This window comes from Chroicocephalus ridibundus, chromosome 3 (genome assembly GCF_963924245.1).
Source record: "Chroicocephalus ridibundus chromosome 3, bChrRid1.1, whole genome shotgun sequence".
Taxonomy (NCBI): domain Eukaryota; kingdom Metazoa; phylum Chordata; class Aves; order Charadriiformes; family Laridae; genus Chroicocephalus; species Chroicocephalus ridibundus.
This window is the reverse complement of record NC_086286.1, coordinates 127,892,494-127,918,854: the sequence shown is the minus strand read 5'-3', so window position 1 is coordinate 127,918,854 and position 26,361 is coordinate 127,892,494. Positions and strand designations below refer to the sequence as shown.

General features: G+C 55.8%; 1 protein-coding gene across 7 annotated transcripts in view; it reads right to left on the bottom strand.

The window, feature by feature from the left end:
- Window positions 1-26,361, bottom strand: part of NCOA1 (nuclear receptor coactivator 1) — a 187,337-nt gene that overhangs the window by 6,819 nt on the left and 154,157 nt on the right. For all 7 annotated transcript variants that reach the window (XM_063330741.1, XM_063330743.1, XM_063330740.1 and 4 more), the window contains 11 exons: window positions 25,149-25,328; window positions 24,023-24,118; window positions 23,015-23,155; window positions 21,972-22,119; window positions 19,917-21,261; window positions 14,578-14,761; window positions 11,462-11,647; window positions 8,135-8,261; window positions 3,609-3,777; window positions 350-664; window positions 82-183 (listed from right to left, as the gene is read on the bottom strand). In XM_063330741.1, the coding sequence (XP_063186811.1) occupies window positions 82-183; window positions 350-664; window positions 3,609-3,777; window positions 8,135-8,261; window positions 11,462-11,647; window positions 14,578-14,761; window positions 19,917-21,261; window positions 21,972-22,119; window positions 23,015-23,155; window positions 24,023-24,118; window positions 25,149-25,328 (2,993 nt within the window). The remainder of the gene's footprint in view (window positions 1-81; window positions 184-349; window positions 665-3,608; window positions 3,778-8,134; window positions 8,262-11,461; window positions 11,648-14,577; window positions 14,762-19,916; window positions 21,262-21,971; window positions 22,120-23,014; window positions 23,156-24,022; window positions 24,119-25,148; window positions 25,329-26,361) is intronic.

The following is a 26,361-nucleotide window of genomic DNA, read 5'->3' as shown; positions in this document are numbered from 1 at the left end:
CCAGGCTGTGCCAACAGGGAGGTCGTGGGGATTAACCCCCAGTTCTTCCCGGCTGGGAGGACCGTGCCGCATCCCCCTTACCTGCGGCGTGATCTGCTGCTGCATCCCTGCCCGCATGTTGATGCCCACCGGGGAATTGGCTGCAAACTGGTTGAGGATCGCTTGCCGGTTTTGATGGATCAGCTGGAGGGAAGACAACAAAAAAATCCAAGGAGACCTTCAAAAGTCTGATGCAGGAGCTTCCCACCCGTCCGATCCCTTCCGATCGGGATGCCTGGGGTGCAGGCAGGACCGAGGGTCCCTCCATCCCTCTGCCCATGGCCCTGGGATGCGGAGGGGGAAGAATTACCTGCTGCTGCCCCTGCAGCCGCTGCTGCAGCTGAAGTCGCAGCTGGTTGGGGGCCGTCGGGGGTCTGTTGAGCGTCTGCCGGGGTTGCATGGCCATGTTGGTGGGGAAGGCGCCGCGGGGCGGCGGTACCTGCACCGGCATGGGCCCGAAGGACGGCTTCTGCCTGACCATGCCGGGGAAGGCGCCGGGGAGGTTGGTGGTGGGAGAGGCGGAGGAGTAAGGCTGGGGGTACATGCCGGGTTTCTGGTCCATCATGAGCGGTGGGGTGGCTTGTTGGGGCTGGAATCGCTCCGTCAGGGCTTCCAGCCCGCCGCCCTGGCGAAGGCAAAGGGGGAGGAAAATATCACTTTGGAGCCCCACCGGCACCTGACCCTTTCCGGGAGAGCTCGGAGGGGATGGAGGATGTGTCTGGCACGGACCAGCTCGCTCGTAAGGATGCTGCTGCCTGTAACCATCGGCCCTGGGCCAGGCTCCAGCCTGCGTGAGCGCTGTGTCGAGGAGGGAATTAAACACCCGCTCCCTGGGGCTTAGCAAACCTTAGGGGGATGGAAATGATTTATTTTGGCTGGCTTGGGAGCAAGAGCAAGGCCAGCTTTTCAGAAGGGCTCAGGGCTCATCTCCCTGGGCTGGCGGGGGGCTGCAGGGTAGCGGTAGGTGATATTGCCTTCCTCTGCCTCCTCTGCCTTCCTCCGCAGGGTTTGCTAGCACTGAGCTGCTCATCTGGGCTGCAGGCAGCAGCACGCCTGGCTGGACAGACTGGGCTCGGAGGCCCGACCTGAACATGGGAAATAGTTTGTTCTCTCTTTGCTATTTTTATGCAGCCTCGGAGGCTCGGCCGGAGGAAGAGGGTCCCCATCTGCCCCAAGAGCACCTCGGACACAGGCCACCTCCAAGGACCTGGGGACCCCAGCCATGGAGCCCCAGGACTGGGAGAGCTCATGGAGAAGCACGACTATCCTCTTGTGCTGCTCAAGGACAGCCCTCGCTAGGAACCCACGGGAGACAGGACCCTTTTGCCTGTAGTACAGCCATTCCTACACAAATGAGCCATATTACAGCTGGGGGGTGACCTCCACACCAGCAAACCATGGTAAGAAGCTATTCTGTGCTGCTCTAGCTTGACTCAGGCCAAGAAATCTGGTGTTCGACCTGTGAACCCCTGGAGAAGTAACACCTTGGAGCCAGAATCCTTATACCGAGTCCCACAGATTAAGAGAAAGCTGCATTACGAGAAACCACACGCACAAACCACCCCCAACTCCCACTGCCTTCAGGATTTGGTTAGATGGTGCCCATCGAAGGACTGAGGCTTGAAGGCAGGGATGAGGATATGGGAATGCTGGTGGGGAAAAATTCTTTAAGGTAAATTAAGATGGAGCTTATATGGTTCAAGGACTGGATACCAGGACGTAAACCGGCAGCCCGTGATGGCCAGAAACCACAGACCTGCTGAAAGGAGGCTCTTTTACGCTTCTCTCCCCAAACTACCCAGTTTTCATCTGCCCCCGATTAAACTGGGTGCAGATATCTCCAGCACTTCATCCCACCACATCTGTGGTAGCGCGGAGAAGACGGTGGGTTTGGTGAAGTCGGAGTAAATCCCCAAACTCTGCCCCAGGGGACGAGAACTCCTACCTGCCAATAACACATCCTGGAGGGGAACTATCAACACGTTTTCTTCCCAAAAATGCCTTTATGCTGACATGTTGTTTCTCTAAAGATGTATTTCAAGCAAATATTTCATGGAACTATTCCAAATATTTCTGAGGTTCAGCTGAAGCCATGGAAAAAGCCCAAGATTCCCATTAACGAAATGATCCCTGGATGGGAGCAAAGCTGGGTCGGGGTCCAAACATGAGATAATCCCCCCGAACCGGGTCGTCCTCGGCAGGGGAAGCGCCGGATCGGCGCAGGGATGCTTGGCAGCGCTGGGTGCCGTTCGAGGGCATCTGAGTCCAGCGGTGCGACGCTGCTGGAGCCTGTCCGAGGCAGGAAAGGGTTGTTGGGGGGCTGTGCCAGCTGAGTCTGCAAAACCCTTGTGAAAACACTGAGCCGTTGCAGCTGCATCTTTGGCGAGAGCATCTCAAGTACGAAGGACCAGAGAAGCTCAACTCCCTACCCCTCACTTAAAAAAAGGCAGGTGGTGATTTTGGAGGCACAACCTTGAGAAAAGGGACGTGGCAAATACCTGGCTGGGGAATCAACTCACTGACAGGTCCCTCAAATCGCTGATGAAAAGATAAACCATCCCGGCAGCGCAGCGCAAGGCATCGCCTCAGGGCCACAGAAGGAGATGTGCCACCTCCGGGCTTAAATGATGCAGGATGAAGCCCAGAGCAACCGCAGGGATTTGCTCCGAGAAGCTTCTTTCTTAGGACGTCGCATTTATTAACAGGCTTTCGATTCTGGTCCTTGTTTTGGAAAAAGCCTGCGTGTGAGCGCTATGGGGCACGGAAAAAGAAACCACTCAAAGACGAATCCCAGGCGATCCGTCTCATTTTCCACGGCCCTTCCTAGCTCCCCTGCAGCCAGCTTTCTCCCCCTGCCATGCCCTGGTATTTATGAAACCCTGGATCCTTCGGAGGCATCTGCCCCCGCGGATATCTGCAAACAGGGAGTCCCCCGCCAGAGCTCAGCTGCAGAAACCAGGGCCCCAGCGCTATCCCAGTAAGACAGCACCACTAAAAGTAAACCTCATATTATTTTTTTTTTTTTTTTTCCCTGCAGTTCAACCCGAGACAGAAGGGCAGCTGCACTGTAAGCCAATCTTGATAGTAAAGGGCTGCACGGTTTCATACCAGCGAGGCCATTAGATATATTATTAGGCAGCACAACCCAGGCGCAGGAATCCCAGGCTGTGGGATTCCAGCTGGAAGGCTCCTCCGTGCCCTAATCCCCCCCGGTAAGGTGGGGAAGCGGGACAGCCTGCCAGCTCTCCCCGTTACATGAGCCGCCCGGGGCTGAAACCGCTCGGCCGCCTCTTTGCCAGGCTGCTGGTTCCCATGGGGGATCGCGTTTGAGAAGCGGAGAAGCGAGATATTGTATTTCATGGGGCTGTTTTCCAGCTTTTTTGGCGGGGGGAGAGAACGGCGGGGTGTTAAGTATCGTCTCTCAATCTGATGCGCTTGTGTGTTCCCACTCACATCTGGCCTCCCGTTACCACCAGATGTTGGAAATCTTCCTCCACGCTCATGTCAAGCCTCAGCCTCTGGCCCCGTATGTGACCTCCAGTAAGTCTCGGGAGTGGGTCTCTCTTTACCTGGACCAGTTTGTCGATCCCAAGCGCTCGATCCAGCTCGGCCAGCTCCGTCTCGTCTTTGCCGCTGAGGAAGGAGACGAGCTGCTCGAGCAGGGCTTTCTCGTCGTTCCGACCCTCCGGCGTGGTGGGAGGACACAGGAGCTCGTCCAGCTGCGAGGTGATGCACTGGCTGCAGAGAGAAGAAGCCAAGAGGAGGCACGTTAAGGTTTACGAAGCGGGGAGGAGGCTGAGCTGGGAGATGCTCGAGCGACGCAGCCCCCGCAGCCACGGGGACTCGCTCCCACCCCACTGCATCGTGGATGCAGCCTCGTCCCTCGGCTCCGACACCGGCTGAGCCCGCTCAAGCTCAAGCCCCGCGCCAAAACCTGCTTGTAAGGATGAACCTCTCCAAGAAACGAAGCCCGGACAGCGTTTCGGTGAGGTTTGGGAAGAAAACTTTGGTGCTTTTGCAGGCTTTGCTTCCCGCAGGCATTTTTGGGCAGGACAGCGGGAGGCAGAGCAAAACTTCTGCCGGCACGAAAGCGGGGCGGCTTGGATGGAGCCGGAGCAGCTGGAAGCAAAGCAGCTGAAGGCAAAGGGGAACCTTTGAGCTGCAAAAATAAGATTTCTGCAACACTCGCTCAATATTCTTTGGGAATAAGATTACTATGTAATGAGAGACATTCCAATGATGTGACTAATTGGAGTCAATCGGATTTGCTGGGTCTGACACGACGAAGAGAGCCGTGGCACATCACGCTCGCAGCGAGGCACAAAGGCGAGGGCTCGAACATGCCAGCAGTTCCCAAGCAGCAGACATGTTTATCCTTTTAGCTCCAGATGAGGACCAGATGTACAGTAAGGAACTGAAGCCAATCCGACCGAGACCGCTGCAGCCAACACACGCAGCCTAATCCAGGGAAAAGAGATACTCGGCCCCGGGATTTCTTAAATTGCAGAGTGGGAGCAGAGAGGGAAGCAAGGAGACAGAGGTGAAAAGCAGGGCTGGTTTCACGCCACAGCCCGGGTCCCTGCTACTCGCTGCTTGTACCAAACCCAGTTTTTCGGTGCCAAAACCAAAGGACCAAGTTTACTGCACAGACATCGCTCTTGCAGAGGGAGGGGAGGACAGGCTTCTTCTCCACATGAACAGGCAGAGGAGAAATTCAGGTGGGCACCATCTCTTCAGCCCATGCCGGACCTCTGTCTGGATGGCAAAAGTTGGTTTATAAAGAGATGGTGGGGAAAATACAACCTTTACGTAGTAAATAAACCTCCAGCGTGTCCTGCTTTGCAGCCCAATCCAGCTTGCAGAGCCTTCCCCACCCCTCCTCTCCTCCAGCACCGTGCCATGGTGGGGTTCAGAGGAGTCTCCAGGCAGGTAACGGGGGGTGAAGGAGATCTTGGACGGCATGCATCATGTCCCCAGTTTTCTATCCGAAGGTTTTCTATCCCCCGCAATCATTCAGACTTTTTTTAAGGCGAAAACTCTGATTCTGCATGCGGTGAGGAGGAGAAATTCAGCTACTTGCAGAGATGGTGTCAAACGCTGCTTGAGGTCCTGTAAAACATCTCCCTGGCATGGCCTCCAAGTGCTGCTCTGAAAGGGCGCAGGTCGCTGGCCCTGCACAGATGTCCTAGAAACCTCCAGCATCTCAGACAGCACGGGGTGCCAGCGCTGAGGCAACCAAATCGGGACCTGGGTGGCATGTTTGACCTTGGGGGATTAGAGGAACGCACGCGAGAACAGCGACCTGGACTTGGTTCCAGAAGCCTTGGACCTCACCCAAGGTGTCCCTCTTCTGCAGAAGACACAAGAGCACTTGTGCCTGAGAGGGGATGTTGTAATCGCTCCGCTTTATCAAGAGGCAAAGGCACAGGAGGATTTGGGGAACGTGAGAATTAAAAAAGGCAGCTCCAGTTCCCCAGGACACCCAGTGCTGGGAGATGTGGGCACCTCCAGCTCCTTAAACAAGGCCAGGACCTCAGCCCACCTCTGGCTAACATGAACCTCCCAGCTGGGAAAACTTTACAACCCTCAAAGCAAAAAATCTGCTGGTTTGATCTTAGCTGAAATAATTATTTTCGATCCTGTAATATTTGCAGTCCGCAGGCACTGTCTGCTCGCTCCGACTGTGGTCTCCGTCGGGTGGTCAGGCGGCTGCTGGGACTGTAGGCATCTCCCAGGATGAGAGTGTCTTCCGCTGTTGTAGCATATCTGCAGGTCTTGAGGACCAAAGTCCAGAGGCTTTTCCCCAGAAGAATCTCTTCTCTTGGCTGCAGTGCAAGCGAGGTTTTGTGGTTGATCACTACGCCACTAGATGGAAGTGGTTAGATCCCACCAAGATGCTGCCAAGGCAGGTCTCACCCATGGAGCTCCATCAGATCTCAGGAACCAGAGGGAACTGAGCTGTGAACCGGCTTCTTCCAGTGTTGCCCCTGCCCACCACCTCTGGCAGGAGCCACCTCTGCCCAGAGACCCCAATTCAGGAGGAACAGATGCTCACCAGGACGAGCAGCCCTTCACCTCTCATTTTGCTGTCATCTCATGGCCCCAGTCCATGTGTTGGCTCTACTGGTGGCTCCACCGGTGGGGAGCCCAACCTTGCTGCTGGGAGCCGATGGAGCCATGGGAAGTCCCACCACGCGGCATGGTTTTTCTTGCTTTTTCCCCCCTCAAAGCCGAGAAAATCAAATACTGCCTTGTGAAACTTTACCCAGGCTGCAGTTTTAAAGCGTGGTTGAAACCAAATGCAGGAACTGTGCGAGATTTGTTACCTCCGCATCTCACCAGGCTTCGGGTAGGTGTCGCTGATCCACCGATCTGACCTTGCACCTTGTCTCCTGGTACCTCCTCTGCCCTGAAAACCACCCCCGGGAGCGACTCCCTCATGTTTTCCCCACCCGAGGAGTCCCGGGATGCTGCTGCCCAACATCTCGCCTCCTTGACACCTGCACAGGTCCCAAGCCTTCCATGCCAACCAAACCCCAACCTTCATGCCAAAGGGTGAGCCAGAAGAAAATCCAGCTCCCCCCCTAGCTGTGCTGGCTGGGGCGACAAAAATGTCTCCAACCAGCCAGTCTGACCCAGTGCCTGGAGCACAGGGCTCCCGAGTAAGGTACGGTCATTTTTACCCCATAAGCAGCGTTTTAAGGAACATTTGTAGCTTAAAAAACAGATTGATTTTTCTAGCAGCTCTGCCCTTCGCCAGGTGTGCCCCACGGATCTTTTCCCAACAAAATAATGGCACCGGCAAGGCTTAAAAGGGAAGTTACTTCCTTGTGGCAAGGGCTCGGGCTGATATAAATGCTCAGTTAAACGGGGATTTGTTTTATCTCCCAGCTCTTTCAAGCAACAAGAGGCTAAGTCTTTCCAGCAGAAGTCCTAGATCCAGTTGCGGCAGCGGAGACCGCTTAGGAAACTCTCTTCTTGGGCTGAGCGAAGAGCTTTTAGAAATTAATCCAAATTTAGCCCCGAGAAAAAGATGTTTGGCTACCGGCTTGCTCAGATACAACTCCTACATGTGTCTTCTTCACGACTGGAAAACAGAGACTGAGCTCATCTGCTAAAGACTTTAATTAATAGAGGAAATTCTGCCTCTCCGCAAAGCAGGGCCGGGCTTTGGCAGGAGGATCCGTGCGGAGCTCATCAGTGCTGGCTCTTAAACCAGGCACCTGAAGCCCTCCCCAGGCCAGGAGGAAGATTCACCTCCTGTCCTCATCAAATCCATCTCCACAACCTCCGCTGCCACGGCGAGGACTTTGGGGTGCCCCTTGCCTGGCAGGACATCGACCGACAAGCTCCATCAGCAGGGCTCTCCACCCTTCTGACCTCCCGTCCCAAAATATCTGACCCACGGTCTCCTCCAACCCATTTATAGCCAAGGAGTGACCTTGTATTTTGGACAGGGGATGACCCCTTGGCTGCTCCATGGGGCACGGACCCAAAAAAGGTGGCCAGAGCACTGGAGGGGGTTATTTGACCTTGGATTAAAGCTGTGATCGTTTTAGCTGAAGCCAAGCACATGGGGACTGCAAAACCACAAAACCGTCCCGTGGTTCTCCAGATCCCACCACTGCCCTTGGCAAGAAGGGTTGCTGGAGAACATCAGCCCAAATATTGGCTGTGGCACTGGCAAGGGATACTGGGGATTTGCAGCATCCTTGGCTCTGCCATGGATATACGGCCATTCCATGATGATTCTATGATGATTCTACGACGATATGGGATTATTCAGGTCCAGACATAGCCTGGACGTCGCCCCCCAACCCACCTTCCTTGTCTACTCACATGCTTGTCCCTAGAGAGATAACGGATGTCATCTCTCACACTGTACCACCCTTCACATCCCACGTCCCAGCACTTTATGGCACCATCAGCAACCACCACTGCCGAACGGTGATGGGCAGTCATGCTCGTCCCAGTTTGCACTTGCCGGGCTTCCAGGCAGGCAGCAAAGCAAGGCCACGTCTCTTTGACGCAGACAGGAGACATCCCGATGTTCTCCTGGGAAAGGTTGGAAAACCACCAGCCCCACAGTACTTACTCTTCGGGTTTATTGAGCGCGCCTCGATTCATGGCCGCCATGCTGTTGTCCGTCCAGGGGATCTGCTCCCCCATTCCCGGCTGTCCAAACTGGTGATCCGGCACCCCCATCTCCAGCTCAGGCATTCCTGGGGGAAAGAAAGAGGATGGGGGGAGGAAAAGTTAGTGCGTGGGCAGGACTTGGGCACTGCCGGGGAGACTGGGCAAGCTCAGAGCAACGGGATGCCAACGGTGTCCTAAAACATCCCTAAAAGGGATGCCAAAATTCACCAGTTAGGGCTCTTTTCAACCCAAAGGTAGAGCTATCAGGTGTGGTTTCCCAACCATTAATCATAAGCACAAGCTTCTGGGTGAAAATCCATGCGGATACTGCACACCCAGCAGATACATATGACCCTGCGAACCCAGCATGTGCAAATGCTATAAAAACGTTTCCCTTTTCAGCACATTTCTAGCAAGATTTTCAAAATTTAGGCAAGTTAGAGGGTTTCTTCTTGAAGGCAAATTGTTACTACCGAGGATTTTAGCTTAAAAAAATAGCCCACACCCATTAGCATCTTCTGCCTCTCTTCTGGAGAAAAGTTAATTTGCAGAAGGAAAGGAGCCAACGCAATTAAATTAAGTTGTAGCAGAACTTGGAGCTCGAGCCCAGGACAGAGAGATTTACGAGGCTGGAGACTTTACATCATCCCATTTGAAACTGGAATTGGGACCGAAGATCAAACGGCACATCAGCTGAACCAGCCCGTGGAGATCCAGGAGATGGAAACCGGAGGGGTAAGCACATTTCTGGCCGGGGTGGCATCTCCGTCACATCGGGATGGGCTATCGGTGGCCGCCCCTGTGCCAAAACCCTGAGTTTCTAAGAGATTTTGCTGATGAAGGCGGTTGCCAAAGATGAAAATCTCTCAGCTGTGCCGATTCTTTTCCCAATAAAATACATTATTTGCTTGATTACCCAGTGCCTGGTGTCTTCAATGTTGTCACAAGGAGCCACCAGCTTCACGTGCCACCCGGACCATGGGGTTTGTTTCAAAAAAGAGAAAATAAGAGCCCTAAGGGGAAGGAGGGGCGGGAATTCCAGTTCAGGGATGCTCCGCACCCCAGTGCACACACCGGCATAACAGCTCCTGCTGAGCACTCCTCTATTTCTCAAAATTCCTTAAAAAAAGCCTTAAGGTTGCTTGGCAACAGGCGGATCCTGGCAGTGCCAGCAGCGGCCACGGCAGCTCCAGCCAGGCCGGGGAGGCTCGTGGCACAGTCGTGGTGCAGCCCGTCCCCAGTCCTTCCTCGACTCGCCCCACAACGGTCCCCAGGCTCACTGATGCTGAAGGTCGCAGATTTTCCTGAGCACTGGGTGTGGGTGACCCTCCTCGAGGCAGCCGGTCCCGGCCGTGGCTTAACTTGTACCAGGGCAGGATGTAAAATATTATGTAGCTGCAACTGCTGCAACGACACAATGCGCAGGGCTGAGCTCTGCCTCCCCTCCTGGAGGAGCCTCGGAGGAGGATGAAAGCTCTCGTGTGATGCTCTCCTCGTTGAGAGAAGCTGCCCAAACCAGGAGCTCCACGTGATTCAGAGGGACGGGTTGTGTGCAGGGATACCTGGAGTGACGACGACCCGGCCAGGCGCGTCCTGCATCCGTGGGCTGGTGGGGACCGTGGCAGTCCCACCCCACGAGCGGGGCCAGAGCCGTGCTCCGAGGCGAACGGTGTGCGGGATGCAGGGCTGACGCTCTCCTGGAGCCTGGCCACCATCAGAAAGGGGACAGCGGATGAATCCGACAGCTTTTCTAGTCCCACGCCACCGTCATGAGAAGATGAGATCTGGGTCGTTTACTTTCTGCACCTCATCTGCACTCAGGCTGTCACGCAGCCCCACTCCCCTACTGCCTCTTCCAGTTCATGTTTAGCATCCCTTGATGCATGGAGGGAAACGGAGGAAGGCAGAGAAGCAGCATCCAGAGCCCTCCAGAGCCCGGGCTGCCAAAATGGTGAGGTCTGCGGTGTTATGCCCTTGGCAATTTCAGCAAGGTGAGGTGAGACTGTTGCTTCTGCAGATCTCCTGACACACCACCCGTGCTCCCAGCCTTGTGGAAATTAAACCTCACAGAATCACAGAATGGTTCGGGTTGGAAGGGACCTTAAAGATCATCCAGTCCCAATCCCCTGCCCTGGGCAGGGACACCTCCCACCAGCCCAGGTTGCTCCAAGCCCCGGCCAACCTGGCCTTGAACCCCTCCAGGGATGGGGCAGCCACAGCTTCTCTGGGCAACCTGGGCCAGGGGCTCACCAGCCCCGCAGCAAAGAATTTCTTCCTGATATCCAACCTAAATCTCCCCTCTTTCAGTTTGAAGCTGTTACCCCATGTCCTATCTTTACACTCCCTGATCCAGAGTCCCTCCCCAGCTTTCCTGTAGGCCCCCTTCAGGTACTGGAAGACCCCTATAACGTCTCCGCGGAGCCTTCTCTTCTCCAGGCTGAACCCCCCCAGCTCTCTCAGCCTGTCCTCCCAGCAGAGGGGCTGCAGACCTCACAGCATCTTCGTGGCCCTCCTCTGGACCCTCTCCAACAGGTCCACATCCTTCTTGTGCTGAGGCCCCAGAGCTGGACGCAGTGCTCCAGGTGGGGTCTCCCCCGAGGGCAGCAGAGGGGCAGAATCCCCCCCTCACCCTGCTGCCCACGCTGCTGGGGATGCAGCCCAGGCTGCGGGGGGGTTCTGGGCTGCCAGCGCACGGTGCCGGCTCCTGTGGAGCTTCTCACCCACCAGCACCCCCAAGTCCTTCTCCTCAGGGCTGCTCTCCAGCCATTCTTCACCCAACCTGTGTTTGTGCCTGGGATTGCCCTGACCCAGATGGAGGACCTTGTACTTGGCCTGGTTGAACTTCATGAGGTTGGCATGGGCCCACCTCTCCAGCCTGTCCAGGTCCCTCGGGATGGCATCCCTTCCCTCCAGCATGTCAACCGTGCCACACAGCTTGGTGTCATGGGCAAACTTGCTGAGGGTGCGCTCAATCCCACTGTCCTCGACCAACGCCAGGGGAACCCGAGCTGCTGTCACCGCTTGGGTGAGGGATTCAGCCTCCTCCAACTGCCTCCCTGGGAGCTGGGATGGACAGAAGTGTCTTTCTTTTGTCTGAAATTACACCGATGTGAAAAAAGAGAAAAGAACAAACACGGCTTGGAAGCTCGCTGCTTGTGAGAAGCTGCTGGTGAACAGCGATACTTGAGCTCCACCCTGCAATGCCTTTTCTCCCCTCGGACCTCCTGAAAAGCCGGAGCGTAACCCGGAGAAGGTGGAGAGGAGCGGATGCCGCGGCTGTACGTACCTGTGTCGGGCGGGAAGGGGTTTGGTGCGGTCACCGTGCCCCTGCCCTGCTGGGACGGCCCGCGGGCGTGCGGGCTGCTGCCGTTGCTCGCAGGACAAGGAACCGGCCTCAGCTGCGCTGGCTCCAGGGGGTCGCAGAACTCAAAGGGGGGCCGACCAGCCTGCACACCCTGCCCGCTGGGCATCGCTAGGGATTCATCAAGTTATTAAAAAAAAAAAGAAAAGAAAAAAAATGCACAAGTCAGTTCTCTCCCCAAGGCTCGTTTCAAGATCCCCATCGCTCAGCAGATTCCTCGCCCCGCCGGGAAGGGAGCCAGCGTGGGTAAATTTGGAGGGCAAGAAGGGGCTCGTGGTGGGATGTCACCTCGCCTAAAGCTGAAAGCTCGGTCCCCGGTGTGGCTCGGTCACCCACAGCCACCCCGGGGAAGCATCCCCAGGATCACATGCGATAGGTGACACAGCTCCTGCGTGCTGGGCCACGCTGTGTGAGGGTACGGGGATGCAGGAGCCACGCTGGCACCCAAAAACCAGTAGCAGGAGCTTAAAATAATCAGCTGGGCATAACAATTAAAAATAATCAACCAGACATAAGAAAGGATGGGGTGGGGGGGGATTGCATCCACCTAAGGTATATAGAGAGGTTTCGAACGCTGCTAAAAGGAGGGTATCGGGACCGGAGTGAGAGCCGAAGCGCAGCTCCCTCGCTCCATGTAGCCACATCAACCAGGTTCTGCTCCCTCCGCGGGGGGGCCCCGGAGCAGGAGCCGCGACCCCCCCTTATGCCTGGCAGCAAGTTGGGAGCCTCGGCAGCGATGCTGCCTGTGCTGGCCTCCTGCCTCCGCGGCCCTCATCTATCACCTGCTGGCTTTAGATCAATTAAAATGATGTTGTTCGGCCTCGCGTTATCCTAATTTTTATTTAGACAAGGTTTTTTGCAAGTTCAGGCGCTGTTTGCCATCAGGGAGCACGTCTCAACTGCTCACGTGGAGCTGAAAAATGAACGTAAGAGGCAGCCTTGCAAGCGGGTGGCCACCAGCTGTGGCTGTTGGCAACCCCTCTCCCAGCCAGCAGCACCACTAAATCCTCGGGGACCGGCTCAGGGGTTCGTCGCTGCCGCCCCGCAGGAGTTAAACCCGGCGGCAGCGCCCTCAGCGAGGCTCGCGGTGGGTCTCCCGGGTGGTAAGTGCTATTTTAGAGGCTGTAACCCAGGAGGGCAGCAGTCGGCATCCCAAGCACTCGCACTGCAGCCCCTGCCACAACCCTGCTCGTCCTCCCCACCCACTTGGAGGCAGGATTCCCTCTCCTCCGAAGGGAAGAAGCCCTGCTCTTAATTATGTCGGAGCATTACGAGTGTCCCCGCTGCTGAAGGTACCAACCCTCTCAGCCCTGGGACAAGCGGGTCCTTGGCAAGGAGCTATTAGGTTTGAGCAATATGCTTCGGCGCGATGAATTCAGCTCGGAGGTGATGGGTCAAGTGGTCCACGGCTACAGCCGCGGGGCTGAGAGCTCCTGTTCACCTCCCAGACACCTCCCCGCCGGAGGAGAGGCACAGCACGGCTCCCCGGTGCCTCTGGGCTCAACGCAGCCGTCACTCATCACCCTTCCAGCATCCATCTCTTACGCCCGACCCTGTACACCTTCTGTGAGCCCACGCTCCAATTTTTTGAGACCCCAAACTCCTCCCCTGCGACTTCTCGCAGGCAGGGTGACATTGCAGCCCACGGCACTTCGCTCCGGAGCCCACCTGCAGCTTGCAGAGGGTTTTTGGGGGGAGTTACAAGACCTGCAAACCATTGCTCGGTGACACGATGCTGTGCTGCCCTTGAAGGGTCTCCCCTTAGTGCCCAGGGTGGTTTCACCCCTTCTCAGGGCACGGTTTGGGCCACGGTCACACCACCACGTCGCTTTTCCTTCTCCTGCGATGCTCGAACCTTTTTAAAGGCTCTGTTTTTGCAACCCAAGCCCCTCCAAAAATATCCCAGAGCTGCCCCGCGGGCTTCTTGCTGGGCTGGGACCCAAAACCTCCTCATCTCCATTTGCCGAGCAAGTAACAGGACGATTATCCCTCCCTGGGTAGGATACGGACCAGCAGCTAACTGGTTTATACTGGGCCCTGTCCTGCCGCTCGCTCTTCCTTCCCTCTGCTCTGAAAGCTGCACTTCAGCGTTCGAGACTCGGTGTGATTTGCAGCGGCAGCGATACAGGGATGCGACAGATAATTATATCCATGAAAAATGAAGCGTGGGACAGGAAAAGCCGCATGGGGCCGGGATCGGCTCCGGCATGTTGCCGTGGGGATGCTGCGGTACCAAAGGGGACAGACGAGCATCCCTCACACCACCGGGCTTGGGGCTGGCACGGGGACATCCATCACAGCAAGGGTGTGGCGCGGGCTCCGAGCGAGCACGCCGCGATGGCAGGAGCCGCTGGGTGCAGTTATTTGGGCAAATTTATGCTGCGAGGGGTAAAAGCTTGCTTTCCCCGCGGCAGATGCGGGCAGTTTGGGGGGAATAGCTGTGCCTGCAACTGCCCAGCCCGGGGGAGCCCATCCCGAGGAGCCCCAGCTTCAGCCTCCAGCCATGGGCTCCACCTATGCTTTTGCTACAAAACACCCTGAATTTATTATTTGCCCGCAGGCTCCTTCAGGAGAGAAATCCTAATTTTCACTTGGGTAAAACTGCTCGCTTTGGAGAAAAATCAAGTTTGGTTTGGTTTTTTTTTTTTTTTTTGGTACCTAGAAAAAACTCCTGACGCTACACCGGGGCACACCGAGTCTCAAACCCCTGTCTGGAAATAACAGCGATGCTTTCAAACCTCCAACGCCTCCGGCTGAGCCTGCCTTGCTCCCTCGCCACCGCGCAGGTCTCGCGGGGACGGTATCCTGTCCTCTTAACCACGTCACCGCTGGGTTTTTTTGCAGGGGACCCACGGGGTTCAGCGCCACCACCTTTGCACCCAACAGAAAAGCTCAGGTCCCCCGGAGCATCACCATGGCCGGATCCGGGATGGTGGTACCCCAGGAGAGCTGGTGACGGAGGAGACTCTCCCCTCCCACCCCTTGATGGGGACCCTGTTGTGGGGGGCGAGTGCCGGTGTTCCCCGGGGGCGGACACATACGGTTGAGTCCCGTGGGGGCTCTGGCAGCGGTGCTGGGCTGCAGGGGGGCTGCCAGCATCTCCGGTTTGACGGTGACACCGGCCACGCCGCTCTCGCTCCTCTCCGGTCCGCACAAGCCGGGCATCTGAGCCGCCTTCTCCAGCGAGGGCAGGAGCTGGTCCAGCTGCTCCAGTTCGGCAGCAAACTAAGGAAGGAAAAAAAAAAAAACCACGGCTGGGTGATTCAGCCCGAAGAGCGAGACTGAGCGCCGCTTTCACAAGCACGCAGCCCCCCCAGGCTGCTCCCCCCAGCCCTTCGCTTGCCGAAACACCCAGCATCTCGCATGGATGGAGAACCGACCCCGCATCCCTCTGCCCAGCCGGACACAGACCCTGGGGGGACAAGGACTGTCCCCCCCCCCAGAGCTTGGTCCTCAGTGACAGCTTTGAGATGCTCACACGCTGCAATTAGCATAATTATTAACAGTATATATAACCTCCAGCTATTTAAAACGGGAGATAATTTGCTTTGTTAATACACATATGCTTATGCTGAAAGTATAATAATGAAAAAATGGCCTTTTCTAAGAAACAGAAGTGACTTTTTGGAACAAGTGTCCAAAACCAACACCGGCCTCGGGCATGTAATTACCCTCAATGGGGCAGTAAAATATCATTCAGCTTTTCCAGCCTTCATCAGCGCTAAGAGTGGAAGAGTAGAGGTTTAGCCCGGGGACCCAAATAAATGGGAAAGTTACTGGGAAAGGGATTTGCAGCAACGGCTGTAACAGCGGCGCTGTAAAGCAGCAGGTTGGGATTAAAGGGGCTGAGATAAATGAGCTTTGGCTAAAAAAGAAAAAATATCTCAAGGGAAACCAAACGCGTTAAAATCTAAGGACGCATACTGCTTCCAGAAGAGCCCCCCCTCGGCGTTAGGGAAAGCCTGGCCATAAACACGGGGTAATTAATAGAAAACTCGATAGCACGAGGGAAAATCTTTGCATTTGATAAAGGGAATGAAGCTCCGGTCTGGAGAAGATGGAGAAATTGGGCAGGAATTGGGATCCTGGCTCTGCCCTTCCCCGGCTCACGTAGCAGCGTTAAAAGACCTCTCCCCACGGTGACCGCTTTGTCCCTTGCCAGAAGAAATCATGGGAAGCTTCTCCCTAAATCCCAGCCTGGAAATATTTCGTATCTCAAATAAAAGCCTCCAAACCAGTGCCATCCCAATTGCCACTGCAGACGCTTCCAGTTTCACCTCCACGGATGGCAAATGGTACGAAGGTCAGAGAATTGCCAGGACAACCGCAGCGGTGGATGGACCTTGGGATGGACCCTCCAACAACGGTGGCTCCATTGGAATCACGAGCCCAGTCCTGCACCCGAGAGCCGAGAGACCCCGCTCACGCTCCTCACCGTGGCACACATTTCCTTCTCGACCTTCCCTGCTCTTTCTGCCCCTTCCCTACACTCTCACGGTAGCACCGGGGCAGATGAATTGGTATTTTCAATACACATGACAGGCCACGCGCTGGTTTTTCCTTTACAGCAGCGTTTTGTGAATTAAATGGTGTTTAGACAACGCTGACGACGAAAAGCGCCCCACGAGCACTTTACAATTTATACGATTTATGCAAATGACAATTTATAACGGACTAACCAGTCTTTTTCTTTCCCCCCACCCGTATCCTTTCCATCAAATCCTAAGCCCAGAGCTCTGAGAACCAGAATATTCTCCTAAACCCTGTCTCACAGAGAGAATTCAATGCAGCAAATTCAACTCCTGCAGCAGGCTGCACCTCTCAGCTCTCCCAAATAATGCAATTTCTTGGCCAAGCAGCATTTCTTTAAAGCTCAAGTTTGCAAAACAAAGAGAACAGAAGCAAATGGGAGACATCCACGATAACGAGCGAGATACATCTTGACTCCATCTCCTCCAGCAGGGAGGTCATTCTGGAGGCGGAGGGAGAAGAAGGGCACAGAGGTACCCAACATGGACATGAAGTGGAGATAAAACAAGAGCAGTGAAGTCCTTGCGTTGCTTGCTGGGTTTATGACGAGGTTGGAGGACGGAGAGGTGGGAACGAAGGACACATGGCGGGAGCAGGGCGGGATCAGTTGTTTTCTGGAGCACTTGAACTTGCACCTGGAATCTGTGCCCACTTTAACGGGTATTTTATTTCTCCTCCATGTCCAGAAAACACATGGCTGGAGAAGCTGAGGCCATCCAGTCTTGCTCAGAGAAAGCTCTGATCTCCAGGACCTATTTCTGTCCCCAAATGGGCGAGAAAACGCAGGGCACGAGGGATGGAGGCTCAGGGTGGCTGAATATTTCTGAAGAGCTGCTTCTTCCCCAAACCTCCATCTCCTGGCAGAAACAAGCTTCCAAAACCAGAGACAACCAAAAGGCAAACCAAGGGACAGGATCTTATCTCTGCCCTTCATCCCTCGCCCAGCCGGCTCGTGGGATGCCCCACGTGTGAAATCAGCTCGGCGAAGGGGAAAGAGGTGCTTCCAGGTGGTACCCAGCCAGCAAACCTTCATCCCTGGCTGGACCTTCCTGTAGAGCGACTTCTCCTCCCAAGCCATCGACTACTCCCTGTCATCACTCGTTTTTTTTTCTTCTTTTCGAGAAAAGGATTCTACCCTGCTTGTGAAAACAAGCTGAAATGTAGATTCAGACCGAAAAGCAAATGAAAAAGAAGGTAAAACTTTATTCTTCATGGAATCACAGAATGGTTTGGGTTGGAAGGGACCTTTGAAGATCATCTGGTCCAACCCCCTGCCCTGGGCAGGGACATCCTCCACTAGATTGGGTTGCTCAAAACCCCGTCCAACCTGGCCTTGAAGACTTCTAGTGGTGGGGCATCCATGACTTCTCTTTGGACCCCACCATGCACGCGCGGTGGAGCTCTGCCATGTGCAGGCAGCATTACCTGCTCCCCAGCATCATGCCCGAGGGCAGAGAGAAGACAATCTGACCTGAAGGAAAAGTCTCCTCTTCACCTAGCTGAAGTTCAGCTCGTGCCTTGAAGCACAAGGATGAAGAGCCCTTCCAAAACCCTGCTCAAGCTTTTCCTTCCATTATTTTTTAACTCTTGTAATTCCTATTAGCTCTTTCCCAAGTCCTACCCAAATATTTCTTGTTCTCACCCCATGAACAGGTGGCTCGGAGCAGACCTGGGGTGTTTCCATAGGATACATCCAGAAAGGAAATGACTCCTCCAAGGCTGAAGACATGCTGCAGAGCCTGCCCCACAATTAACGTTGCTCCTAATTGACATTTTGATTTTTACAACAACCACACATGAAAACAAAAATCCAGCAGGTGCTAGATTTCATTTCCAATGGCAGCTGCCCCTCCCCACGCCGCACCAACGCAGCCTGTAAGAGAAAACACGTGGAAACGAAACTCTGTCCTTCGCTGCTGAGCAGTGAGGGGTTGTTCACTCCTCGGAAAATCCATTTTAAGACTCCGCAAACCCCCTCCAGCCTCTTTTGTTAACTCTTTGGAAGCACTCGGTACGGTGCAATGTATAATCCTGACACTCTCCAGCTGCCTGGGGAGGGATACTTGGAACCAAAAAGCCACGAAGGAGCCTAAAAATGCTCGTCTGCTTCCAACAGCGCCGGAGAGGGGCTTACAAACGCATCCAGGCTCCAGTCATCCAAGCTCCGCGTGCCTGTTTGCGAGCAGAGCACAATTAGCTAGCACAGCCTCGTTAAAGTAATAGGGCTTTCTGCCCTCTATGAAGGATGGTGCACCTGGAACCAACACTGATGGTCAGCAAAGAGCGTGTCTGCACCCCCGGCCGGCAAGTGGATCCTGCACGTGGATGTCTGGGAGACCAGGCAAGCAAAGCTCTTCCCATGCCCTGGCATTTTGCCTAATTTCAGCTACAACCAAGCTCCTCGACACGCTCCCAGATCCATGAAAGTAGGTTGGGGTGGCTCCATCCAAGAGCCTGCGCATCTCCCAGCAGGATGCAGGAGCACCGCGGTGGGAACCCGGCTCACCGGTGGGTACTGGTGGGTACCAGGTTCACTGCCCACCTGCAAGCTCCAACGTGCCTCCCAAAATAAGCACATCTTGACTTGGGTCTTCCTAATCTGGGGGCAATTTCCGTTAATGTCGATGATGGATCTCAAATGGGAGATGATGGGGGAGGACGTACCATCCAGCGAGCTGATGATACCAGGAAAGTACATTATAGAAAGAGGTAAGGAGTTCGATTCCCACTCGCCTATAGGATAACCGACTGCGACTTCCGAGCCCTTAACCTTATTAAAAGACTTATTGCGTATTTGTCATTCCAGGCTCTCTGAATGCTGTTATTCATCCCGTATCTCCAAACGCCGCCAGCCGTATTTGCCGCAGTCAGTAAGGAGGCGATCAGCCCTGCTCTTCATGTCAGCCGCTCTCTTCTCTTTGCTTAAAAAGGATTAAGCAGCTTTATCCATGTTACCATCTCCCCTGGCTTTCAAAAGTAAGAAATCTCTTCTATTCATAGCTGCGTGTAATGAATATTTATACACCCAAATCTCTATTGCAGAGATCTGTCACTGGATTATTCAATTTAATAATACTTTTAGGATAAGTAAAAGGCCCACATAATTGCTAATCTCAGCCAACAAGAGGGCGAGGGATTGAAAATTCCCTGGGACGCGAGCCCTGAATGTGCCCAGAGATGCAGAATTAAGAACCTTTTTGCGTGGCAACACGCACGTCGTCTTCTCCTCACTCAAGCCCACCACCTGCAGCGATGTGCTGCATCTCTCTCTCATTTTTATACACCTCAGTTAAGTTTCTCCCTTTCCCTCCCACCATTGCCTTGCAGATCTGAGCTGCCAAAATGTGAAACATCTGGACAAAAGGGGATAGCACTGGTGCTGGAGAAGGTGGCACCAGCACTGGGAGGTGGCACCAGCACTGGAAGAGGTGGCACCAGCACTGGAGGAGGGGGCACCAGCACTGGAAGAGGTGGCACCAGCATTAGAGGAGGTGGCACCAGCACTGGAAGAGGTGGCACCAGCACTGGAAGAGGTGGCACCAGCACTGGAGGAGGGGGCACCAGCACTGGAAGAGGTAGCACCAGCATTGGAGGAGGTGGCACCAGCACTGGAAGAGGTGGCACCAGCATTGGAGGAGGGGACACCAGCACTGGAGAAGGTAGCATCAGTGCTGGAGGAGGTGACACCAGCGCGGAAGGTTGCGGCAGCCACAGGGCATCTCCCCATGCTTCTCCCAGCCCCACCGCCTTGCTGTGGAAGGAGCATGCCAGCAGGTTTGGGGGCAACTGCCCCCAAAACACGACTTGTTGAGAGCATCCCGCCAACGTGGCTGCAGATGGCTCAACTCACCTGGCCTTGCGTCTCCAGCTTGACCTCCTCTGCGGCAGGAGGTTTGGCGAGCGGCACCGGGGCCGTGTTACAGGGCTCCATCTGCTCCGCCTTCTCCACCTTCACCTTCACGTCGTCCAGGCTCAGCGCTGGGGCTGCAGCGAGCTCCTTCTCGTCCTTGTCCAGCAGATAGCGCAGGAGCTGGTGATCCTTGACATCTTTTTTCTTCAGCGCGTCTGGCTCCAGTTTGATGTCTGGGGTTCCTGGCAGTTGGCTCTGAGCCGTGGGGGTGGTGGCAGGGTTCGGGGCATTCTCCTTCTTCTCGTGCTCCATGGCCAGAGTGGTAATATCGGAAGGGCTGCCCTCCTGAAGGAGTCTATGCAAAATCTTGTGCCGCTCGGTCAGCGAGCTATGGGAGGAAGGGCAGGTGCTGCTGGGAGGGTTGCTGGAGGCCAAGGTGCCAGCGGTGCCCGCGCAGGCTAACGAATCTTTGCAGCTCGTGTCCGCATCGGCGTGCCGAAGCTGCTGCTCCGCCGTGGTGGCCAGGAGCTGGACCAGCTTGTGGCTGGTGGCTTGGGAGCACTTGCTGTCCCCCTCTGAGAGCCGATCGCCGGCGTGCAGCATGCCCGAGTCCAGCGGTTTGCCATCCCCTGACCCACCGTCCGACTGGATCATCTCGCTCAGGATGGAGGCGATCTCTTTGCTGTCCTTGGACTCTGCTTTCATGGGCTGCATGGCGAGGCGGCCAGGCGAGCTCTGGGAGCTGAGCTGTCTCAGCACGGGGGGTGGCGTGGAGTAGCCCACCGGCGTGCTGGGACCTTCCGTCAGCCCCTGCATAGAGTTTATGGGGGCGCTGGGAAAGGGTCTGGCGCCACCAGTGCCACCGCCGCCCCCGCTGCCGCTGTTGGCCATGCCCACGGGGGAGTGCATGGTGGGCATGGTGGGCGAGAAGGGGTTGCTGGGCACTCTGGGTCGGGGCACCAGCCCTGGGCTGACCCGATGCCTCGGAGACATGAACTGTGGTGGGGTAATCCCTGGACTATTCATGGGGGAGCTATTGAGGTTCAAAGTGTGGTTACTGTTCTGGGGACCGGCTTGTCCCTGGCTTAAGGCAACATTGGCTCCTATCTGGTTCCCAGGTGAACATCCAAAGCTGGTTTGGCTGGTGCTGGAGTTGCTGTTGTGGAGGCCGGCGCCTGGCTGCTGGTTCACGTTGGTGGCCAACATGCTGCCATTGGAGGGAGGGATGGAAGGCGGCAAGGCCATGCCTTGTCCCGGGGAGATGCTGGGGTTCAGCGAGGGGCTGACCCGGGGAAGGGACATCGCGGAGTTAGTGTTCTCCTGGGGTGAGAGCATGCCGTGATCCCTGCAGGAGATGAAGAGGAGAGGAAAAGTCACCAGAGGCTTTGCCCAAACCTTTAGTGCTGCTCCGGCAGCTCCTGCCCCCAATCCATGCTGCAGAGCTCTGAAGCCTGGAGAGCAGCAGGTCGCAAGCCCTGGTGGTCTCAACCTTCCCATCTCCACCAGCACTTTCTGGATCCATTTCAGCGGCATGGATGGAGTGCAGCAGCTTTAGCATCTCTCCAGAAATGTGAGGCTCCTTGGGACTGCAGCCACTCACCAGCTAAACCCCAAAGGCATCACCTTCTCTAGGTCTTACATTCCCAGACGGCGGGAGGAGGACCATGCCCCGACAGCATTCCCCTCCGCCCCAGCCCCCTCACATTTCCCCAGCATGGCCCAGGCCCACAGCCTCACCTCCCCCTGTCCCGCCAGTTTGTCAGAGCCTCTCCCTCCCCAAATATTTTAAGTTCTCCAGGGCAAGGCAGAAACCTGAAGCACGTCTATAAATCTCCACCTGAACTCTCGGGGCCACCTCTTTGCAAAACAAGAATAATCCAGAGCAACAGAGCTGCCATCAGGCTGGTTTTCAGCTCCCTCATGGGAATCACATCTCCAAACCAGCACCACAGACCACCAGTGGATCCCCTTCCACAGTAGGGAACGGGCCCTTTGATTCCTGGATTGCCCACCCGGGCACTGGCATGGCTCGGTAGCGGCAGGGTGGGGACGTACCTGTCGATGACGTGGATGCCCATGATGAAGGGCTGCATCTCCGGGCTGGAGGGGTAGCAGAGCTTACACTTGGTGTGGGCGCTAAGCACCGTCCCGTCGCTCAGGGTGAATCGGTATGAGGGGCTGAAGGCCGTGCCGCGTGTCATCACTGGAGGAGACAACCAGAAACACGTCAATTCCCTCAGAAACTCCAGCCAGAACCCACAACACCCTGCAAGCACCAGGAGGAGGATGGAGAGAGCAGTGAGGGAGGACCTGACAGGTCAACCACCTTCCCGGCAAACAAAACCACAGGCTGCACGTTGGCTAACCCCGCAGACCCAGAAAATGAGAGGGTTACGAATAACCACAGCGGCACAGAAATCCTCCCGGCTGCTTCTCCAGCTCCAAATCCGCGTCCTGCAGTGGGTAAATCTAAATCCACCCAGCACCGTCCTTGAGTGCTCAGAGCTTCCGAAGGGGCTGTCACTCAATCACCAGTGTACGACCCACAAGCTGACGAAGCCCAGCCAGGCTGGGGGGGTGCAGCAGGACGCTGCCCGCTGCAGCCCTGGCAGAGTTACAGCTCCCCGGAGCCTCAGCGACCTCCTGCTCCTGCTCCTGCCTTCCTCCCGATCCCTGTAGTGAGCATCTTCGCCAACACAGCAAAGATGCTCAGCAAAGAGCCAACGCAGCAAAGATGCTCATGAAAGAGCCGACAGAGCAAAGACGCTCACAAAAAGAGCTTCCACTTCTTCTGCTCAGACACCGAGGACGGCGTCTGCGGATGGCACAGGAAAAAAAAAAATAAAATAATCACATTTCGCTCATATTTGTCTCAATTCTATATTTCCTGAACGGTGAGAGGGAACCTCCCGGCCGGAGGAGCTTCTCCAGCGTTAGTCAGCCCTTTCCCCTCTCCCTTTGGCACTTTGTGATTATTACTGCAGCATTTGTTTTTCCAGAAAGCATTTATCCGGCAAGGAGGACCACGCTCCGGCTTCTCCTTGCAGCTCCCGCTGCTCGGCAGGAGAGCGCGCCAGCGAGGAAGAGGAGCCCGTTACCTTCTTGAAAGAGCTGTTTGGCGTAAGATGGCTCTCTGCCCTGAGGCTGGAAGAAAGCGTAGATACATTTCCGCACCAAATCCTCCCAGCCCGTCCTGCCGGCGGCTCTCAGGGAACTGGTGTCAATGGAGATGATTTTACCTGGGCGGAGAGAGAGAAGCCACGTTACTCAAGCACAGCATGAGAAGTCCCTCAGCACACACAGGTCCGTAAGCGTGGAAAAATGAAGCCACGTCCTATTTGGCGTGAGGCAGCAGTGGCAGGAGCACACATGGATGTCCTCCAGAAGGAGATGGAGATTCAAGGAGTTTGCTCTGGAGCACACACCGACCTCTACACACACCTTGGCCGGCCGAATCGGACACAAAACCCAACAAGAAGCACCTTTGTGTGAAGGGACTCTCGCTGCTCCAGGGCTGAGGTCCCCAGATTCACATCCTCACCTGGTGGGACACCCTGCCAGCCACCGTGCCCACACCAGGGGGTTCTCCAAGCAGGACCCGCTGCCTGCTTTCTCCCTCGACATGAAACACCAGGCAGCTCTGCCGGCTGTTTTACAGCCATGGGCAGGGAGCAGGGAGCAGAGAAAACACGCATTAAGGATTTTCAGGCTGCAGGGAAGTCCAGGGTGATGATTAACTACCAGAAAGAAGGTCACCAGAATGGTCAGAAAGCAGTATTTGGCCAAGAGCAAACCCGAATCTGAAAGCTGATGACTGTTTCATTCCCATCAATCAGCAACCTCAACCGCACCCCAAAATCCAAGGGAGCAGAGAGGGGCTGCGTGCAGGGCGTGGGTCTGGTGTATGGGACCACTTGAGGTGTCAACTCAGTTGAGGGGCCTCCAGTTGAGGTGTCAACCACGTTACTCCTAGCAAGCAGCACTGCCATTTGCGAGGACAGGACCGCACTTGCGCTATGGGGTCCTGCACTGCACCGCCGGCCTCTGACCCCCGGGGACAACAAATCCTCCGGAGCCAGGACTCCCCGGCATCGCTGGGACGTTACCTGTGGTGTCTTGCTTGGTCACGAAGGATTCGGAAGGGGTGACGGCTGCCGGTCGAGGTAATCGTCTCGCAATGCATATCAGACACGACTGGAAATCTGCCAAAGCAGGAGAAGGGACCGGGAACACGAAAATCAGACGTTACAATCACCGCTTGCAATTTAACATTTTAATTAGAATACCACTGCTGAGCTTGATGGCCACGTCCTGCCCTGGAAGTGTTTACCCCGAGCAATCCTCCGGCCCTTCAAAGCGAGTAGGCTCTATCTAAATTCCATAAAGTTTGCTGGAAAAGAGGTTTCCAGTGCTTGGAGAAATTAATTGTACAGGCTTTTTGGATCTGGCAGTATTGTACAATAAAAGTCAGCACTAAAAGCCAGCAACTGTCGGCTTCAGGCAAAGTATTTGGTCATAAAATACCATAATTTATTCCTTCCAGTCATGATCGCCTGTATAAACTGCGATGGATTAATCCAGCTAATGCGCTGGAAAATAATAGCTGGGACACTGAAAGGAGAGTTAGGCCACTTGCAGGAAAGCGACGGTCCCCGTGGCGCTGAGGGACCCCTGCCCGTCCCGAGTCCCCGGGCAGAGATCTGCCTGCAGGCAGCTCACTCAGCCCAAAAACGTGCGGGCAGCACCGTGGTCTGGCAGCAGCGAAGGCACAAGGTGCGGTGTCGGGCACCCACGTCACTCGCTGGGAAGGTGCTGCAGCCAGAGAGCTTTGGTGGGTAATAAAACATTGCTCCTTCCTTAAGGAATACCGACTGCAAGCAGCTCCGGAGGACCAGAGAAGCCGGGATGGCCGGAGGGCATCAGCTTGGAGGGGAAGGGGGAGCGAGAAGCTGCAGCGAACTTCAGGCATCTCCCCGACTGTCTCCCCCGTGCCGGGCATCGTCTGCGCTGGACCAGGAATAAACCAGTCCCACCAGGCAGCCCTGTGGGGTGGTGGCTGGTCCTCCTCCTGCCTGCCCTGCCATCCCCACCCCAGTCCTCCTCCTGCCTGCCCTGGTCCCCGCTTTGGTCCTTCCCTTGCCTGCACTGCCATCCCCACCTTGTCCTCCTCCTGCCCGCACTGTGGTCCCCACCCCAAAGGCAGGGTCGGAAGCAGAGGATGCTCTCCCCTACCTTCTCCTTCCTCCTTGAAGGACTTGGGCTGGGAGACGGTGAAGCACTGCATCACCTCGTAGCGCTGACGAGCCTCCTGGTTCTCCGCGCCCGGCTCGTCGGGCGGCCGGATCAGCATCCTGCAGCTGAAGGTATGGCTGTTGCGCCTGGTCGCTTCTTGAGGCCAAGGGACTCCATTCACTGGGAGAAAAGAGAAGAGTTATTAGAATCACAGAACCATAGAATTGCCCAGGTTGGAAGGGACCTTTCAGATCATCAAGTCCAACCATCAACCCAACCCTGCCAAGGCCACCACTACCCCATGGCCCTCAGCACCACGTCTGCCCAGCTTTTCAACCCCTCCAGGGATGGCGACTCCACCACTGCCCTGGGCAGCCTCTTCCAATGCTTCACAACCCTTTCCAGGAGGAAATTGTTCCCAATATCCATCCTAAACCTCCCCTGGCGCAACTTGAGGCCGTTTCCTCTTGTGCCATGGCCTGTTCCTTGGGAGAAGAGCCCGACCCCTCCTGGCTACCCCCTCCTTTCAGGGAGCTGTAGAGAGCCAGAAGGTCTCCCCTCAGCCTCCTCTTCTCCAGGCTGAACACCCCCAGCTCCCTCAGCCGCTCCTCACCAGACTTGTGCTCCAGACCCCTCACCAGCTCCGTTGCCCTTCTCTGGACACGCTCCAGCCCCTCAAGGTCTTTCTTGGCGTGAGGGGCCCAAAACTGGACACAGCCCTCGAGGTGGGGCCTCACCGGTGCCCAGTACAGGGGGAAGTAGGAGCTGTGCCATGCCCCCCCACCCCCCGGACTTCCTGAGGACCCGTTGGACAAGGGGATAGAAGGAAAAGCACTGGGATGGGGGAAGAAACCAGCTCGTTGCCCAGGTCAGGGACGAGCCGAGAGCGGAGTGGGGGCACAGCCCTCCCCGCCAGGACACCTTCAGACCTGCTGAAGGGCCCGTGCCCAGACCCACACCTCCAGCCAGGCCCTAACAGCACCTCCAACCCCAACTGAGATCAACACATCGTCATTGGAGTCATCGTGCTGACATTTATGAATCGCTCCTCACATCGCTGGTAGGTGCTATCATCTCCATCTTACAGGCAGGGAAACTGAGGCACAGGGTCTGTGAGTCACTTCCAGAGCTTGGGAAGACTCCTGCCTCTTCCTGTTGTACTTGAAATCCCTCCAAAGTGACGCTCCCGAGACTCCTCCAGCAAGTCCAGCCA